Source organism: Hippocampus zosterae, chromosome 13 (assembly GCF_025434085.1).
Source record: "Hippocampus zosterae strain Florida chromosome 13, ASM2543408v3, whole genome shotgun sequence".
NCBI lineage: Eukaryota > Metazoa > Chordata > Actinopteri > Syngnathiformes > Syngnathidae > Hippocampus > Hippocampus zosterae.
Genome location: NC_067463.1, coordinates 5771708 through 5786690, shown reverse-complemented (window position 1 = coordinate 5786690; position 14983 = coordinate 5771708). Strand labels below are relative to the sequence as shown.

At 45.5% G+C, this 14983-nt stretch overlaps 1 protein-coding gene across 3 annotated transcripts in view; it reads right to left on the bottom strand.

Annotated features, from left to right (window-relative positions):
- Window positions 1-14983, bottom strand: part of lef1 (lymphoid enhancer-binding factor 1) — a 55308-nt gene that overhangs the window by 9958 nt on the left and 30367 nt on the right. For 2 of the 3 annotated variants that reach the window (XM_052084501.1, XM_052084500.1), the window contains 7 exons: window positions 10148-10277; window positions 6172-6262; window positions 5931-6050; window positions 4477-4639; window positions 4118-4225; window positions 1756-1804; window positions 741-782 (listed from right to left, as the gene is read on the bottom strand). In XM_052084501.1, coding sequence (XP_051940461.1) covers window positions 748-782; window positions 1756-1804; window positions 4118-4225; window positions 4477-4639; window positions 5931-6050; window positions 6172-6262; window positions 10148-10277 — 696 coding nt within the window. In that variant the 3' untranslated portion in view covers window positions 741-747. The remainder of the gene's footprint in view (window positions 1-740; window positions 783-1755; window positions 1805-4117; window positions 4226-4476; window positions 4640-5930; window positions 6051-6171; window positions 6263-10147; window positions 10278-14983) is intronic. The other variant, XM_052084499.1, reaches the window with a different exon arrangement.

Here is a 14983-nt window from a genome sequence, read left to right as displayed (position 1 = left end):
AGCCCAATTTGGGGAGCTACTGGGTCATAAATCGATGGACGGGGTGGGAAACCTTTGTGCCACTTTTTTGACGCGAGAGTAGATTGGTCACAACTGACTGGCTTTTGCGGGGGTGGAATAACAGGATGCTGGCAGGGGGAGGTAAGTATCCATCCGTACGTATTTTCTGCGGCGCTTATCCTCGTTAAGGCCATCGGGAGCCTTTCCCAAGTCAGCTGACTCTGGGCGCGAGAGGGCGGGGGTCCAAAAACGTATGACGTTTTTTTTTGGATTGTCCAATTTATTTGAGACATGGCCTCAATAGATGCATCTCACTTGCTTTGTAAAACGGACACCGTGAAATCTTCTTAAGGCAAAGCACCTCATTAAAAAAATAAAATAAAATAAAAAATAAAAAAAATCTCCTGGATGCTTACTTGACAAAAGAAATGTGACACATGTAGACCATATGGAGCAGAGATGATGTAAAATTTTGGGCGGCGGGAAGTGTGGGTGGCGGGGGGAAGGGGGGGATGGGGAGGGGGGTAATGCTCTTGATTTATCCTTTTAATCAAAATAGATGAACACTTTTTTTTTAATTCACTTCATCATCCACTGTTTGTGCTCCAAGAAACACGCACACATTTTAACGGATGCAATGACTATGATGTGGACCTTTTTTAAGATTAGTCTGTTTAGCTTTTTTTTTTTGCTCAAAAAGACTTCTTGTGTAAGAGGTGGGAAGGGGAGGTGTGTCTTACCATTTTCTCAGATGTACGCCGTTTTCATTCTCTGGCCCGTACCTGCAGAAAATAAGAGTTTTTAAAACGGAGGAAAGGGGGGGGGGGGGGTTTCGAGGCAGCTCATCGCTGCTCGTTGGGTTGTAAACACAGCGAGACGATAACAGCGCAAGTCGAATGCACAGTTTGAAAATTTAAGCTAAACTTGACGTGGAAAGAAAAGATTTTCTTTTGGCTTTTTGGCGGGATGCAAAAACAGGACGATCATGTTAATCGCTCAAGAAACAATAAAAGATCAAGGGGGGCAAAGTTCACGACGCCGAGTGTCATAGTGACGAAACTCGTCCGTACTGGCGGTTGAACAGGCACGACTTCCTGTGAGACTTTTTAGCGTCGTGAGTACCTCAAGTATGAACTCAACAAGTGTGCTTTGTTTTTCTTTTTTCTTTTTTTTTCTTGTGCTTTTGTTTTGATGCCGACACAGACGCAAACAAGTGGACTTCACCGCAAAAAATGTTTTGAGAAGCGAAAACTTTTGTGTTTTATTCCAGTCCAGTCCGTTTGTATTGAACGTTATCAAACATTTATTGAGGTTCACATTTTAACTTTTTTTGGATTGAATCTTAATTGAACCCTTTGAGGGACAGCAGTCACTACAGTGGACAGTTTGTCAGGTTGCAGGATGCATAAAAGGCCTAAATACTGTTTTTTTTTCTTCCGCTATCCAAGCACTGAGCCACTGTATTTCGACGTACGAAAGCAGTCAATGCATCCCCTTTGACTTTGGAGGTTGCATTTTGGTTTTTTTTTGTTTTTTTGACTAGCTCATCAACTTGTTTACGCAAGAGCGTCTCTTAAGACGCATCGAAAACGAGGTAAGCAGGAAGTAACGCTGAGCAGGCAGACAAACAAAAATGTGCAAAGCGCCAAGTCGCAAGAGAGAAACGACCAGATTAATCCCAAAGGAGGCGTGGCGTGGACAAGATGGCGACGGCGTAGGAGGGCGAGTGACAGGCAAGCGGGCGCGCGAACTCACCCGCAGCCGATTCCTGGATCTTCTCCCGCTTCCGCTTCTTCTTCTTCCCCTAAAAATATACAGAGGAACGCATAAAGTGTGGCTCCAGCACTCACGTTCACTAGACCACTCTGATTGGCTGCTGCTGCTGACTGTCATGTTCACTCATCCCCTGCCGGACATCCCACCGCCATGCCCCGTGTACACTCTGAAAGCCCGCTGCCGCCAAACAACACCACAGCCAAGCTAACGCGGAACTCCATTTACAAATATCTTTCTTTTTGAACCACTCGGATTTTTGATTCACCGCTGTGCGCCTTCTCCAGCTCTCACCATGACGTCGGCATTTTCTCGATTGGTTAGGCTATGTTTTCTATGATTGGCTGAGCTTAAAAAGTCAAGTCAAAAAATGTCGATGCACCTCCGCTGGTCTAAACACGATATTCTGATTGATGTTGAGTTTGTGGAATATGAATTAGGCAGGAACATGCACGCATTTGTATCTCAGGCGGCGGCCATTTTGCCACTTGCTGTCAACAGTAGATGACATCACAGTGCCACAGCTTGCGATTGTCACATGACCTAACCCAGAGAGCAGTTGAGCCGTGATTGGTCGTTACCTGTACCTACGATTGATCTACAAGAGAGGATGATATCAAACGTGATTAAAAATTGATTTTCAAGGCGCACTTTTCAAGAAAAACTGGACTTTATGAGTCTAGATCAACCAACATGGTAGATAGGTGACCTGGTGAGCGGCGACGTATCTGAAGCTCACGCGCACCTAAATTGTCTCAACAGTGCGCCGTGCGGTTGTCTCGCTGACCAATCCGCTCAATGACAACTCTCCGTTTTCTTCCCAAAGTGGTGCTGAGGATTTTTTTTTACCGCCCCAGGGAGATGACGTGGGGGGTAGAATATAAGTATAGATTCTCATGGCTCTAAAATATGAGCAGTACTTTTGGTCCCCCCCCCCCCCTCGCTAATCCATTTATTCACAAACTAATCTGCCATCATAGAGGAGACTCACACACACGGTCGGGGGTGCTCGAGGAATACTTGAAACTGACAGAGCACACCATTCATCACAACCCTTTTATTTCTATAGTTAGAGAGCTAGTTAGAGAATAATCTTACTTAGCTAGCTAGCTAGCTAGCTAGATATAGTGAGCGTCTTTACTTTTAGTTTCAGTATACCGTGGCTGGCTTCTTTTTCGCTAAATACCAATATTGCAAACATCAGTGAGGAAATGTCATTCAGTAAGTCGTTTGGCGGTGCAGCAACAGAGGCAGGAAAGGAGGGAGGGTGCCGTCGATGTCCGAGGGGAGGCAGATAAACACCACAAAGCACTTTTCGTTTCAAATTCCAATTTTTTTGGATTACTTATTTGGACCGGTGGTGGAGTGAACGTGAGTGCCGGAGCCACACTTTTCATAAAGGCTGGTGCTCTCTCTCTCTCTCTCTCTCTCTCTCTCTCTCTCTCTCTCACACACACACACAGGTTCGTAGGTGTAAGACTTCAATCCAAGTTTTTGTCTTGGATATGTACAACTTTTTCTTATACACATATACACATTTTGTCCTCAAAAATATAAAAATATTTTCTCTCGAAAATACACTTACATAACTCTTTTTTCGTAGTATGACTTTAAAAAGTAAAACCTTTTTTCTTGAAAAATAAGATTATTCTCTCGATATGACATCACTCAAAAAACTATACACATCTTAGAAAAGTAAAAATTAACTCTAATAAAATCTATCCCAAAAAAAGTCTTATTTTTATCTTTAAAAATATTGTTAAAATATTAATGATCACTTTATTTTAGTACTATTACGATGTCATTTCAATTTCAGGAATATAATTTATTTTCTTAAAATAAACAAACTCTCTTGAAAATGTATAAGTTTAATCTGAATAATATCCCACCTTTTCTGAAAAACGTTTTTTTTCTCAAAGATATACAACTTCGCTAACGTCATATTATAACTTCACAATCGAAAATATAAAAACTCACTTTTTTCATCTCAAAACCGTACAGTACATAACGCTTGTAATAATCTGACTTAAATATCTAAAATATTTGTCATTGTGTATCTTATACCGTGTATCACATATGACTGTACTGCCATTCGCAGGCTAATTGCACTGGCAGTGGCAAGAAAAAGTGACCAGTACGCATTAGGCTGAAACAAAGCGCACGTCCAATTGGAGTCCAGTAAGCATGCAGGGCTCTATTGAAGGGCCCCTGTTTTTTGTTTACTTTTTTTAACTTATCCCCAGCCACACACACACAAACACACACACACACAAACACACACGCCGAGTCAAGCGCGCGCACACCCATACACGCACCTCTGCAAAGCTGTACTGTTGGTACTTACATAGTTGTCTCGGGCAGACCAGCCTGGGTAGAGCTGCATGTGGAGCTGCCGTTCCTTGCGGGCTAACTCGTAATACTTAGCCTGCTCTTCCCGAGATAACGCATGCCACTGTTTTTCGCACAAGAGAAGAAAATATTGTCAGTTATTCCACCTTTTGGTGCTTTTGAAAAATAAAAATCTGTGGAAAAGAAGACAAAACATTTGGTGGGAGAAAAAGCGGTTACAAAGTGAAGCACGTGAGAGCAACAAGGAATATTAGGGCCACCCGAAAATGAAAAACAGACTATGAGACAAAAGGTGTCATTCTTGGGGGATAAAAGTCATATAGTTTTGAAATTGAGTGAGTGAGCGCCCCCTACCCGCCGTCCCAGGATCTGATTGATGGCGGCGCTCTCCTTCAGCGTGCACTCGGCCACCACGTTGGCGCGCATCTCTTTCATGTAGAGCATGAAGGCGTTGAGCGGCTTCTTGATGTGCGGTCTTTTGGGCTCCTGCTCCTTTCGCTGCTCGTGTTGCGGCTTCCTGGAACCCAAAAAAATACATAAAGAGGCTTACGATATCATTGGCGAAAGACAGGGAGATGGTACCAAAAGTGCGAGAAAATGACATCCGGTTGCGGCCGCCGTACAGTGTATCTGGGCTGTGACAGGATCTCCAAACACATGTGCAAGTATTTGAATCATGGTACATGAATCTCTTATTTATGTGGCTATCGCAAGAGTCCCCCCCCACCACCACCACACACACGCACACACACAATCCTGTACCGTGCCCGTCCATGCCTTATGGGGGGCAAAGTATGGGAATTGTTCCCCTAGCCCCACCCTTCCTTTATGCTTTCTTTTTTCGTCTGTTCCATCCCATTCCCTCGCTGGGTGAAGATCCAGAGCCACTTTCAAGTAACTGGTGTTCCTTCCCCCTGCCAACTCTCGGCTGGGTTCCAGCAACTAGAAGCCACCTCAGTCGCAAGGCTCAGTTTGTGTCCCCAGTCGTCACGGTAACATAATACAAACACGCCGTTGACCCAGCAGTATATCAGGCAGCGTGTTTGTTTGAATCTTTTTCATTTATAGATGTGGAGAAGTGCTTAGACAAGCCTAAATTGCAACAACAGTGGTACCTCGACTTACAAGTGCACCAAATTAAGAGCCCAAGTTTACTGGAAAAAAAATATTCATGAAAATATGGAGTGAATTTGGTTTTTAATCAAACTACATGACTTTGACTTGCGCGTTGCAATTTAAGCTCATGTAGCAGAATTTCACAAAGCGAAATACGGAAGTTAAAACACTTTGGATTTTTTTTCAAACACTCACCGTATTCTTTATCCTCTACCAAAAATGACCAATACTACTGCAGCTTCCTGAGCCCTCAGACGAGACCATCTTCTTCGTTTATTTTTGCATGTAAGTGTTTTTAATGCCCCCTGGTGGCCAAGGCACACACATCCGAAACCAAACTGTAATCTCATTTCTCACCAACACATGGAGTGTCTCTCTCTCTCTCTCTCTCTCTCTTTCAGCTGCTTCACTGGGGTGAAACTTTCTAATAAGATGCCAAGATGACCGTGGTTAATGCAGCTATCAGCTATCACCACTTCAGGGTGCTATCAGGCGTGTTGCGGTATCATCTGGGACCAGGATCTGGTGCTGGCTGAGTGTAACCCCACCATCCCTGAGGCTGAATGAGCCCCTTGAACAAGGCCTAGTCGAGAGATAAAATGCTCACTTCAAGGGTCGGCTAGTTTGTTCCCGGAATGGCGAAAGACCTGAAAGTGATACCGCGGTGAAAGTGGGTGCGTGGCGCTACTCACATGTGCATGATGTCGGTTTCGTGCAGGGGCTCGTGTTTGACCTGGGGGTTGACGATGGCCGGGTGGGGGATCCCTGTGGCGTGAGGGCCCGGCGGTCCCGGGACCATGTGGTGTGAGAACCTGCAATGTCAAGATTTTTTTTGTCAAATAATGATTTTTCAAATCGAGAGCGTGGGACCAAAACATTTGAGATCGACTGATTGACCGATCGATCGCGTCCAAGTTTTAGGTATGCACTCACCATCCCAGCGGCGGCGTGAGCTGTCCCACTCCTCCGGGAGACAGCGAGTAGAAGTTGGCGATTTCTGGTCCCGCATGATGCCTGGACATTCCTACACCAGAAACAAAAGACACACATGTCTGTAATCATTTTGTAGTTATTGACATAAATCAGATGTGTGTGCCCCGTTCTTTGGTTTGGAATCATTTCAAATGTTGGGCTTTCATCAAAATGATGAGTCTGTACTGGAGCTGCCAGTGACCAATAGAGAGCAAATTGATGAATTGGATAATCATTCATTTTGCATTAATGAACAGCGAAATGTGTACGTGGTGGGCAGGTGTTGTCGTCATCCACTTGGGGCCGCCGTCCTCAAATTCCACTTTATAATCTCAGTGAGTGTGTTTGACTTTAAAAAGGTGAAGCTCGGTTTGGTGAGTGACGTGGGTGGCGGCGAATCAGTTGAAAGGATTAGCTTTTGGTTATTTTTTCTTATTTTTGCCTCTTTAAGCTTACAGGAATAAAAGAACATTTGATTGTTTTGCGAAACTTTGTCTCGTACTTAAAAAAAAAAAAAAATCATTTATGAGGAGCGTCGTTCTTGACCTGCTCAACGCGTCGAATGTCTTCAGGTAACTTCTGCTGTGCAATGCTGTGAACCAACATTGACTTGACCATTCTATTTTTGAGATTTAAAAAAAAAATTCCCATCATGCTGATCCGAGCTGAACTGAGTTCAACTGCTGGGTGGGAACGGCACCGAAATTGGAAGAAAACCTTTCCTGAGGAAGATAAAGGCAGGTGAGAAGAAGTGCTCTTTCAGAACGGACTCTGCTTCTTCATCGCCACACTCTTGCGCAAAGCGGCTAAATGCCGGCAGATTAGCAGCACGCTGTAATCCCCCGCCGGAGCAGCAGCCGCAGCCGCAGCCTTTTCTCCCCGCCTCCATCTCTGTGGTCTGAGGAGTCCTTCCTCCTCGGTGAAGCAGTGCGAGCGGGGGCGGGGTGGGAGGGGGCTTACTTGTAGTTTCCCAAAGCTTGTGTCGCGGCGCTGGATCTATGGCGTGCATAGCGCTACCCCCTGCCTCCTAATCCACCCCCCCCACCCCTGCCCCAAGTGTCCTTCGAGCCCTCCCGAAGGCATCGGAGAAGGAGGCGGGAGACGCGGCGTGTTAACCTTGTCACTCACACCCCGAAGGTGCCGAAGGAACCCCCCACCCCACCCCCCTCCCAAGCTTCACGCGTTCACGTTGACACCCGGCATTTCCTTTCTCGCCATCAACCATCTCCATTCCGATCACAGTCACTGTTTTATGATTCCGTTTAGTTTTTTTTTTCAAGATGGCGCCAATGTTCAAAGGCCCCTTTCCGCTCGACCATCCGTCCCGCCCATTCGCGCATCGCACATCTCGTAATGAGACGATCCGTGATTGTTCTTCATAATTAACGAGCGGATCAAAGTGTGAGCCCCCTGAGGGGGCTCGCAGGACGCCGCTGCTTCGTCCTTCGCGGAGAAGACGGATTCCCATTTTGGCAGATTTGTTTTAGCTCATAAGCACGTGACAGTGGTTTAGTTTCAATGAAAATAAAAATAGGGGGGAAAAAAGGGTGTTGAGGGCGTTGATTAAAAAAAAAGTTTATTTTATCATGACATAAGAAAATAATACGCTCTTTTTTTTTCTTTGAAAGGGTTTTATTTTTCCAATTTCAATTTTGTAATTGGATGGCAAGTTACGCTAAGGTGCCACATACACACAGTAAAATGGTATGAACTGCTTCCGCCAAAAATTAAAGTGCTTTCATTGTCTTTCCGGGACACTCGCCAGCGGCCCATCGGCGCAGGATCCACGCTGGGTCATTAGCGTAGGACTGGATTCTGATTTCAGCAAGACAAGAAGCATGGTGTGTGAAATATGCTCCAATTATTGATGCTTGAGGTATTTTGATGGGGAAAAAATGCCTTAAATTGCGCATAAAATGCACAAAATGGGCACTCTGGCTATATCTACTGTATGTCGAGTATTTCCGTAACAATAATTTGATCTCCTTAAAGGCTTCGAGTTTGACGGCAGAGTAAGAAGCTGCTCTATTCTCAGCACGTGTCACCAGGTTTGTGGCAAACTTCATCAACTGTACGAGGTGGCGGCGACGTTTCTGTTCCGCTGTGTTCGACAGCAACTATTTCCTGCTTGCAGGACGCCTCTGAAGACCGATTCCCTCTGACAGATGTGGAGCAAGCGCGGTTTTCTTTCGGCGTCTCGGCTGCCTTCATCTCACTTCCACCTTGTTATTTATAGGCGCTCCCTCTGAACCTCATCATCATCATCATCATCATCATCATCATCGCCAGCATCCCCGTCTGATCACTCTCCCGCTTTTCAAGTGAAAGAAGAAAGGTGAGGAGGAGGGGAAAAAAAAAGAAAAGACAAAAAGGTGCAGGAGAGCGGAATGAAAATAAAAGACGACGGCGGCCTCGCTTGATGTTGCGACGGAAGACGCGAGGAGGGAAAAGGGCAGCTCGACGTCCCGCGGGCGCCTTCAAATGAGTTTGGCGCGGTAACCAAGGTAAAGACGGCTCGGATGTGTGACAGTTGAGGGGTTTTTTTTTTTTTTTTTGACAGCGGACGCCAAAGTACACTCGAGTTTATTTTTAGCGACTTCACCCATCAGCCTCTCTTTCAACTCGGAAAACGTCAAGGAAGGATTGGAAGATCACTTTTCTGTGATTCTATGTATATTATATATATATATATATATATATATATATATATACAGGGCGGCCCGGTAGTCCAGTGGTTAGCACGTTGGCTTCACAGTGCAGAGGTACCGGGTTCGATTCCAGCTCGGGCCTCCCTGTGTGGAGTTTGCATGTTCTCCCCGGGCCTGCGTGGGCTTTCTCCGGGTGCTCCGGTTTCCTCCCACATTCCAAAAATATGCATGGCAGGCTGATTGAACACTCTAAATTGTCCCTCGGTGTGAGTGTGAGTGCGAATGGTTGTTTGTCTCTGTGTGCCCTGCGATTGGCTGGCAACCGATTCAGGGTGTTCCCTGCCTACTGCCCGGAGACAGCTGGGATAGGCTCCAGCACCCCCCGCGACCCTAGTGAGGATTAAGCGGTTCAGAAAATGGATGGATGGATGGATATATATATACAGTATATTACCGTCTTTTCCGCATTATAAGGCGTTTTGGAGTATCAGGTGCACCTTTGATGAATGGCCTAGTTTAAAAGGGTTTTCATCGATAGGGCGCGCCACATTATAAGGCATTTAGAATAAGATAAGAAAACCTTTATTAGTCTCGCAATGAACAACAATAACATTAGAAGCTACAATAGTGGCTGCAGTTGCGCTATGCATCCACTAGATGGATCCACGCTAAAGGGAATACAATACAATACAATACAGCTTAATTTATAGAGCGCTTTTACCACCACTGCAGCTGTAACAAAGCACTTTGGAGAACATTTAAAATATGACGTTCCAGAAATCAGAATATTGATACATACATAAGCACACTGGCGGCTTTTGAGAAAATTTAATGCTTTTTGGTGCGCCTTATAATAAGGAAAATTTGGTATATCAATACAATATTGTGGCCGATCTCCAGTGCCCCGATCTTTAAAGAGCCTGACCTGCCGCTTCCAATTTTGGCCGATCCCAACAGTATACAGACCATACACCTTTAATGCTCCAATCAAGTTTTACTAGAAAACATTAAACATCACACGTGAAACAATACAAACAGTTTGTCTTAGCTACACATGGAGTTCTCTAAATTACAATTAAAAACGTAAAGTCACCGCACTGCAGAAGAGGACAGTTGGTGAGTTTTTCACAACTGTGTGGAGGCAGATGAGATCGGTGGACAAGATCAGTTTTAGTTTCAGTTTTAGTTTCACTGATCCCCTAAAATGAAGGGATTCGGCACTGAGAACGGATAACCGACCGGTGTCAAGGGTATTCTGCGATGTCGGGAGAAACGTGCGTGTGGTGTACCTTGTGGTTTGGTGTCCTGAGGGTGATGACCGGAATGGGAACCTGGGGCGAAGTGCTCGTCGCTGTACGTGATCAGCGGGGTGAGCGGGTGGACGGCATGGGACGGCTGCACCACGGGAACTCTGTTGGACTGCGGAGGAGAAAATGAAACGATCGATTTGACATCACCGTATGCCAGACTGTATGAGCATTTTTTTTTCAGGTCGACATAATTTCCTGAATATTTTTGAGTAAGGGGTAGTTTTGAATCATGTTCCACAGAAAACGCCAAATGGCATTTCGGGACTCGGCAAAGGTTGACTGTCTGACACGGGAAAATACAAACCGACTTTTTGGACTGGGTGGGGGGGGGAATGTTCAAATGGGATGCAAAAGCAGGGGGGTCTTTCAGAAGGGAGATCAAAGGTGGTTATTAGCCAGTGAATAAGGGGAGTTCATTTCAGGGGGGGGGTGAGAAAGGTGGGGGAGGCTTGGGAAGAGAAGAGAGAAGCCTGCAACGAGGGGCGGAATCAGCGGCCCACACCCCCGCTTCTCAATATCATCACTGACTCACAGCCTGCCTTCATGACAGTTTAAATAGTCCGGAGCCAAGCCCTGAAAAGTTGTGGCCGGACTCTCCCCCGCCCCCCCTCCCATCCCCTCCTGTGGCTCCCTCCCTCTGCAAACAGTGCTTACATGCTTCAACAGCCGTGAACACATGGTAGCGCTTAGCTACGCTAAAACTACACTGCGCAAATGGAGCCCAGACCTGCACCGCGGCACGCCTTCACATCCGCGGGATGCAGATTTCCAAGAGAGGCGTCTTGAAAACTTTTTTTTCTCAACGGTCAAGTGAAACTAGAGGCGGCATTAAAAAGAAGCACGAGGGGGCGTTCGATATCAGGATTATTCAAAATGATACATTTACGAGTACGTAAAGTATGTGGGAGGAAACCGTAGTACCCGGAGAAAACCCACGCAGGCACACGGTGAGCATACAAACTCCACACACGGAGGCCGGAGCCGGAATCGAACCTCGCACCTCTGTACCGTGAGGCCAACGTGCTAACCAGTTGACATCGTGCCGCCCCTACTTTTGACATATGAAAGTTAACCCTTCGAGGGACAGCGCTCACTACACATTGCCGCAGTTTAGCGCCAACAACTGCGGATGAGGAGTTCCTCGATGTCTGAATTTTTTTTTTTATGCCTTACGTATCGGTGGCGGCTTTCAACAGCCTCCACGAGTACATGATACCTAAAGTAAGGCCGGTTTCGGGCCGATACCGACAGCTTGTATCATCTTTCACACAGCTGCTACATCAAACATTTGTAAGCGATGGTGTTTTAGGTGTTTTTACAGAATGCGGGCAAGTCCGGATGTGTCTGAATTTGTGAAAGTAGCAGCTCTTTGAAGCTTTATAATGACCGTGATATTTATGCTAATTTCCTTGAACTCAACACGCTAGCCTTAAGCTAGTGGACTTTAGTAGACACTATTAGAATAAGAATAAGAATAAGAAAACCTTAATTCGTATCACAATGGAGAAATTCCCACTTTACAGCGGCAAAGTTATGAAGAAAGTAGATCAAAAAGTATAGGAGCTGCTGTAAAGGCAGCCACTCACTGATAGAGCTTGGTTTGACATTTTGGAGTGTAAATCAACCATTTTTGTGACCTCTAATGCGTAGATTACTTTGTGAAAGACTTACAAGGTCTATTTGTTTCCTCAATGTGTTGTTGTACGATGATCTGCCTTTAAAATGTATTTTTTGTGGTTGGTGTGTTTTGTGCATATATTCCACTGTAACAGGCAAGTCGACCCGGCGATAAACAAGCATTCGCCGTAGTTTGAAAAATGCAGCAAAAGATCTAGAAAATTAAGTGGACCATTCAGGAACCGTCAGCTAAAACTTGTGTTTCCAAAGCGATACAAAGCCAACGCACATATTTCCCCACACAAAAGACAAGCAGATCGACTCCGCACCTTCCGACATCTAGCGAAAGAGCATTCAAGTTGTTCTGCCTGGCACTATACGCCATCTGCATAGATAGATGAACTAAGACAATAAGTAATAATTCCCCCCCCCCCCCCCCCCGATTTCCCTGAAGGGAGGGGGCTTCAGTGAAATCGGATTATTCCCCTCGACACAAATGATGATCTCCGGGTATCGCGCCTTTATGCACTTAAGTCATTACACTTGGCGCCTGGTTCTTTTCTCCGAGGGGCGGGAGGTGGGGGGGGGGAGTCTATTTGAAAGAGGTGTTTATTTGTATTAAGTCGATGACACCCCAGGCGACTAATTTTGGGGGCACGCTGTCTATCACGGTATGGCAATAAGTAAATATATTTTTAGACGTGTTTCTTTGTTTTGGTGGTGCGTTGGTGGTGAAGTGCCAAGGCGACATTCCTAAGTGCTTAGCAGATGAGGCTAGCCAGCGCTTGCTCGCCCAATCCTGACACACACACACACACACACACACACACACACATTGGGACTCGGGGGTGAGTGGAATGCGTGTATTTCCCAGAACCCCTCGCAGACTGGCACAGCGCTCAATCCGTAGACCCCCCACCTTCTGGGAACGTCCCGAGCGGGAACTCGACGCTGCTAGCGTGCGGAATACAATCTTGGCGACCACATGACGCTGCTGGTGTGCCACACTCATTACTGGGTGGAGAACGGAGCGGCTCCTCCTTAAACACCGCATGGAAAAATTTCTCGCCTTTTGTGGAAATGCACGTGGAAACAACATCGAGTCAACCCAGATGATTTTCCGATTTCTGAGGTTGTGTCTAATTTGTGAAAAAAAAATATGCCGCGTGCTGTCTGTGTGTAAGGATCCATTACAATTGTCTTGGGAGTGTGTTTTATACCTGAAAGTCACTCCTCCCATCCAGTTGCGTTGAAAGCAATTGAAAGCCCCTTTGCATGAAAGCGGTCATTTTTCCCGGATTTTCATGATGTCACCGTTTTGTATAAATGGCCTACAACACGTAATAGGCCAACAAAGTCAAACTGGCCAGTTTCCATCTGGGGATAGCTGTGCTTTGAGATACGAGTTGAATTTTTTCCACGATCACGCTCATAACTCAAAACACCCAGATCACAAATTGTCTTTTGTGATTGAAATGAATGTAAAAGCCATGAATCTGTTCCCGTCTTCCTTTCATAAAAACAACCCCCCCCCAAAAAACAGTTTTATTTTAAATGAGGAAAAATGTCACTCGATAACGTACTTGATAAAAATATACAATAATGATTAAAAATGAATGAATCCGTTTTGTCACACCACATCAATTGAATTCCGCTGCTGTCTTCCACTTTGGCCATTTTGAGACAAAGACAGATGGTTATATTGTTCAAGGAGACGTTACTAATTATTTTTATTCTGAATTATTAAGATGCATATGATTGGCTGCTGCATGCGCGGCGGCCAATCATATTACAGCAGAACACAAGTGCGATTGTTAACTCCTCGAGTGAAGAACTATTCTTGCTCATTCTGCATCGGATGAAGGATATACCGGATAAACGCAACTGCCGTTATGTTGCCAGTCTACATATTGTTGCTGCAATGTTTGTTTTCAATAAGCCGCTTGCAGAGTCAAGACGGTAATTTGATGTTGTCGTTCTCTGGATGTCCTGACATGGTCACAATTCAAATCATCACTTTGGAAGATGTGTCGCTGTGTGAAAGCGCGTGATTATCTTGATTAATCAACACGCTACATTCCTTCTTCAATTATGCCGCAACTCTGCGTAAAAGAAATCTGCTTCTATCTTTGCACAGGTAAGCAAGGTTGTCTCATCAAGGCGAAAGGCTAATCACTTAGCGTGGGAATCCTCACTTTGGGATTCAGGCCTATTAACCCTCGAGGAGGGGGCGACCGCTACGTGCCCTCACCAGGGGCTACGCCTACACTGACATTCATCAGGGAGTGGGAATAAGATAATAAGTGGCTGGATTATTATCGTTTTAGCTGGGGGTCAGTAACTTTTGTTCAAATGATCCAGGCGGAAGAGGACGGCGACCCTTACAGTAAAGGCAAGAGCCACCCGAACCATGGAGCACGGAAGCCCCCCCTTTTGTTACAGCTTGTCCGATGGGATTTCAGTCAGCTTGTTAATAAACGACCGCCCTATTGTGGTGAAGTCAAGCGAGGAAAACGGTCAGGCCTCTGTGACCAATACGCACATTTATGGATACTTGGGTGCGCATTTGCAGCCGCAACAGCCAATTGACAAGAAAAGCCACCAATACAAAACAGCGGCGCACAAGCCGTTACAGGCGGTTCTCGGTTTTACAACGGAGCTCCGAACATACGGCGGCAACAGAAGCCCAATTTGTACTGTGAATATAAAAGCGTGTCACACCCATAACGGGAGGGTTAAGCAACTGTGTTCTTTGAATGCGCTCGGGTTAGCTCAACATCATTGACGACGGTTAATTTAATGACCGTATTTTCCGCTCTATACGGCGCTTCGGAGTACACGGCGCACCTTCAATGAATGACCTATTTTAAAGCTGCTTTCATATGCAAAGCGCCCTGCATTATAAGGTGCAAAAAAAAAAACGCAGAAGCTAAATCGTGGCTGCGGTTGCTTTATGCATCCACTGGATGGAGCTACACTCAAGGGAATACAATACAATACAGATTTATTTCTATAGAGCTTCACGACCGCTGCAGCTGAAACAAAGCGCTTGACAGAACATTTTAAATACCATGTCGGAGAAATCAGAATATTGATCCATATATCAGGCGCTTCGGATTAGAAGGCGCACACTTTTGAGGAAAGTGAATGCTTTTAGGTGCGCCTCATAGTGCGGAAAATACGATAAATTACTGGGAT